This window comes from Gymnoscopelus braueri, assembly GCF_963280865.1.
Source record: "Gymnoscopelus braueri genome assembly, chromosome: 15".
NCBI classification, from domain to species: Eukaryota; Metazoa; Chordata; class Actinopteri; order Myctophiformes; family Myctophidae; genus Gymnoscopelus; species Gymnoscopelus braueri.
This window is the reverse complement of record NC_137620.1, coordinates 19,015,317-19,019,747: the sequence shown is the minus strand read 5'-3', so window position 1 is coordinate 19,019,747 and position 4,431 is coordinate 19,015,317. Positions and strand designations below refer to the sequence as shown.

The 4,431-nt window shown below is 48.7% G+C and overlaps 1 protein-coding gene across 1 annotated transcript in view; it reads left to right on the top strand.

Annotated features, from left to right (window-relative positions):
* gal3st3 (galactose-3-O-sulfotransferase 3) overlaps positions 1-3,456 on the top strand; it is a gene marked incomplete at its 3' end in the record, with an annotated part of 6,304 nt that extends 2,848 nt beyond the window's left edge. The window contains exons 2-3 of the mRNA XM_080450831.1: positions 1,127-1,418; positions 2,389-3,456. Of these exons, the coding sequence (XP_080306957.1) occupies positions 1,127-1,418; positions 2,389-3,456 (1,360 nt within the window). The remainder of the gene's footprint in view (positions 1-1,126; positions 1,419-2,388) is intronic.
* Between the last annotated feature and the right edge of the window lie 975 nt (positions 3,457-4,431).

The following is a 4,431-nucleotide window of genomic DNA, read 5'->3' as shown; positions in this document are numbered from 1 at the left end:
ATGTTATGATAATTAACAATCTGTATTTTTTGGGATCCATCTGTATAATAGGCAATTCATTTAGTAAGTAGACACATGGGGACAAGTCAAATTCGGTTTCTAATGCAGATTTTGTGAATGAGTGGACATCATTCCAGAATATTTTTAGTCTTTCACATTGCCAAAACATGTGTAAAAAAGTTCCTTCGCTGGTTTTACATCTAGGACAATTTACTGAGTTGTCTCTAGACATTTTATGCATTTTTATTGGAGTTAGATACAATTTGTGAATGAATTTATAATTGGCTTCTTTGATTTTGTTACTTGTGAATGGGAAATGTATTCTATCACAAATATTTAGCCAAATGTTTTCCTCAAATTTCATTGTTAAATCTGTCTCCCAAATTTTCAACAAGGGCGAAAAAGATGAGTGACAGTCTTTGGAGAAGATATCGTACAATTCACTAATTTTACCTTTAATTGTGGTCGATAACATTAATGTTTCTTCTATTTCATATAATTCTAATCTTAATTTATTTTCTCTTCTAAGTGAATGTATAATATTTCGCATTTGTAAGTATTTGAAGAAGTCAGTATTTGGGATGTCATATTCTGTTCTTAATTCTATAAATGATTTTAACTGCATATTTGTATGAAACAGGTCTTTGAATTGACTTATCCCCAACTGGGCCCACCTCTGTATATTAATTGAGGTTAGATGTTTGTCTAGATCAGGATTGCGATAGATAGGAGAATGTATGGAAGTATAATTAACGATGCCAAGTTTTTTTTAACAATCCCTCCAAGCACGAAGTGTGTTAAGAACAGTGAAACAGTTACCTATGTTTCTTATTTTGTTGAACTGTTTTATAAATATGAGAGAGTCCAATGGTAATGGGTCGACAAATTTAGCCTCTAACTGAAACCATTGTGAGTCTTGTCTTCTCAACGTCCATGACAGTACATTTCGTAATTGGGCTGACCAAAAATAATGTTGGAGATTGGGAATTAAAAGGGGAGAATTCTCCCCTTTGGCGGTAAACACCATTGACTGAAAAGGGGAGAATTCTCCCCTTTGGCGGTGAGTGTGTTGGGTTAATTAAGTGAATTCATTAAAATGTTAAAATGTTCTCTCTCTCCTCTCCAGGACCATGGAGGCGTTCCACCTGGGCTGCCCCGCGCTGCGCTCCCACCCGGCACCCGGCCTGAAGCCCAAGCACACCAACGTGGCCTTCCTGAAGACGCACAAGACGGCCAGCACCACCATGCAGAACCTGCTGTTCCGCTTCGGCGAGCGCAACAACCTGACGGTGGCGCTGCCCGTGCAGGCGTGCGTCCACCAGTTCTGCTACCCGCGCACCTTCGCCGCGCACTTCGTCCACCCGCACACGCTGCCGCCCAACATCATCACCAGCCACATGCGCTTCAACCGCGCCGAGGTGCGTTGGATCGCAGTGTTGATTTCACGGACGAAAACGAAATAAAAACGAAATAAAAACTTAGCTACGATGACTAAAACTAAGGCAATTTCGTCAACAAATAAAAACTAGACTAAAAAACGAGTGGAGAAGAGATCCAGTAGAACGACAAGTCATTGTATGTTTGGTCGCCATGCGACGCATTGTGAGCTTGTAGATCTGCTATTTTCTGCGTGATGAGTACTTTCTACTTTTGGTACTTAAAATACATTTTGATGTCAATACTTTTGTTCTTTTACTCAAGTACATTTTGAATACCTGACAGAGTAACAGAGTATTTCTCCATTGCAGTATTGATACTTTTACTTAAAGGAGCTACACCATGATTTTTTTTTATTTTTTTTATATTTAATATCATATGGTGTATGTCCCTCAAACCTTTTTCAAAAGTTTGAGCCTAAATCATCACTCAGATATACTCATCCCAAGTCAATTGTGTCTGTTAATAAAAAAAAATATTTTAAAAAAATATGGAAAAAATCTGCATAAAAAGAAGCATCTAAGAAAAATACAAAATCGAAAAAAAAACACTTTGAACATTTTTGAACAATTCCACCAAGTGTTTGAGGTGCCTGTTTCACCCACTTCCGGGGGGCGGAGCCAAAATCAGAGCCCGAAGTATTTGTTCGTAGACCCCCACTTAGGGGGGGTAGAAAAAGTTTCGGAGCGATTCGGGCACTTTTCATTTAACATTGGGTTTGCCATCAATAATGTTTGTGACCTCATAAACATTTCTGGAAATCCATGAAATGAGAAGGAATGACTGAATTAAAAATAAAAACATTTTTTGGGGTACAAGAGACACTGGGGACCCCAAAAAATACAAAAAAACAAGAAAAAAGTGATTTTCATGGTGTAGACCCTTTAAGGAAAAGCAATGCAATATACATTGGTTCATCTTAAAATGTTAACCCGTTCATTTCTTTGACAGGTGCGGCGGCTCATGCCCAACGACACCGTCTACGTCACCATCCTGCGCGAGCCCGGCTCCATGTTCGAGTCCCTGTTCAGCTACTACAACCAGTACTGCCAGAGCTTCAAGCGGGTGCCCAACGGCTCGCTGGAGGCCTTCCTGGAGGAGCCGTGGCGCTACTACCGCCCGGACGAGAAGGACTCCATGTACGCCCGCAACACGCTGACCTTCGACCTCGGCGGCGACAAGGACCGGCCGGCGACGGACGAGGCGTACGCGCGCGCCTTCGTGGCGGAGGTGGAGCGCTCCTTCTCGCTGGTGATGATCGCCGAGTACTTCGACGAGTCGCTGGTGCTCCTGCGCCACCTGCTGTCCTGGGACCTGGACGACGTGCTCTACGTCAAGCTCAACATGCGCACGCCGGGCTCCAAGCGGAGCCTCACGCCGGGCCTCCCGGCCAAGATCCGCGCCTGGAACTCGCTGGACGCGCGTCTCTACGACCACTTCAACGCCTCGCTGTGGCGCAAGCTGGCGGCGCTCGGCCCGGCCTGCGTGGCGAGGGAGGTGCGCCTCCTGCGGCGGGCCCAGGAGAGGCTGATGCGGAGCTGCTTCGGCGGCCGCATGCCGCAGCTGCGCTCGGCGGCGCAGATCAAGAACAAGGACCTGCGGCCCTGGCAGCCCAGCGCCAAGGTGGACATCGTGGGCTACGACCTGCCGGCCAACCTCAGCCAGGGCCCGTCCGGCCAGGCCCAGGAGCTCTGCCTCAAGCTGATCATGCCGGAGGTGCAGTACACGCGCAACCTCCTCCGGTCTCAGTCGCTGCGCTACAGGAGGAGTTACCCTCTGCGGCCGCCGCAGCAGTCGCAGCCCCCCCAGCAGACCCCCATGCGTTCCGTCCTGCCTCGCCACCTACAGGTCGGGGTCAGCCACCACAGCCAGCTGCCGCCGCCGCCGCCCCCCGCGCACCACCCGGGCCAGGGGGGGTCGGCGCCGGGGTCCACCGCCACGCCGCAGCCCGCCAGGGGGGGACCCCAGGGGGGTCGGACCACCCATCTTAGATCATCGCTGCAGACCCAGGCCTCGTAGGGATGGACACCAGACATAATGAATGCAGACGTACTGTAGGTAGAGAGTGCCCAGCAGACTGCAGCATCCTAGCACTCCTTGCCGCCTGGGAACAGAGGTACAGCCATGGGGTTTAAGGGTTGTAAATGTTGGAGTTGGAACTTTGAATATCCGTCTCCTCTCTGTCCCCTCCTGAGCTGCATTTTGGGAGTTTGGGAAGGGGAGGGGGGGGGGGGGTGAGGGGAAGGTGAATATGAGGACAGACTCTGGAGCTGGACTTGAACATCCACCCCCGCTTCTGCCTGTGGAACCGTATCAGGGCTCAGGACAGAACAAAACGAGGGAATGACAATGACAGAAGGTGGACCTGCTGGGACAGAGCTTGAATGCACCATGTCAGTAGAGCCCAAACAGTGGAGGGAGCGGGAATGGCTCTTTTAGGGCTTGAGAGTTCTTTGAGACTTTGAAGCATGTGTGTGTGTGTGTGTGTGTGTGTGTGTGTGTGTGTGTGTGTGTGTGTGTGTGTGTGTGTGTTGTCGGTGAGCATGTGTGTATGTGTGTGCGTGCGTGCGCGTGTGTGCGTGAGTGTGTGTGTGTGTGTCTGGGGCTCAATTGCGAAGTGGCAAAATCAGGCCCATTGTAAGAGACAGAGTGGGCTTTGTGTGTGCCACACTGGACAAGTATCATGTTTCTTTCTCTCTCTCTCATTCTTTCCCTTTCTCTCTCTCTCTCACACTCTGTGTGTCTCTCTCTTCCAGCATATGCCACTTTAGGTCCTTCTCATCTCTTTGCCTCTCTTTTAGGATGTATTTAAAACAAACCCGGATGAGAGACAGACAGACACACGGCGAGAAACCGACAGGTAGAAGAAAGGCAAACATAGAGGATATTATAGCATGCAGATTTACTGTCGGCCCCCGAGAGGCAGGCAGGAGGATGAGAACAGACAGAGAGCGAGAGGAGGAGGGAGGGAGACAGATGGACAGAGTGAGCGAA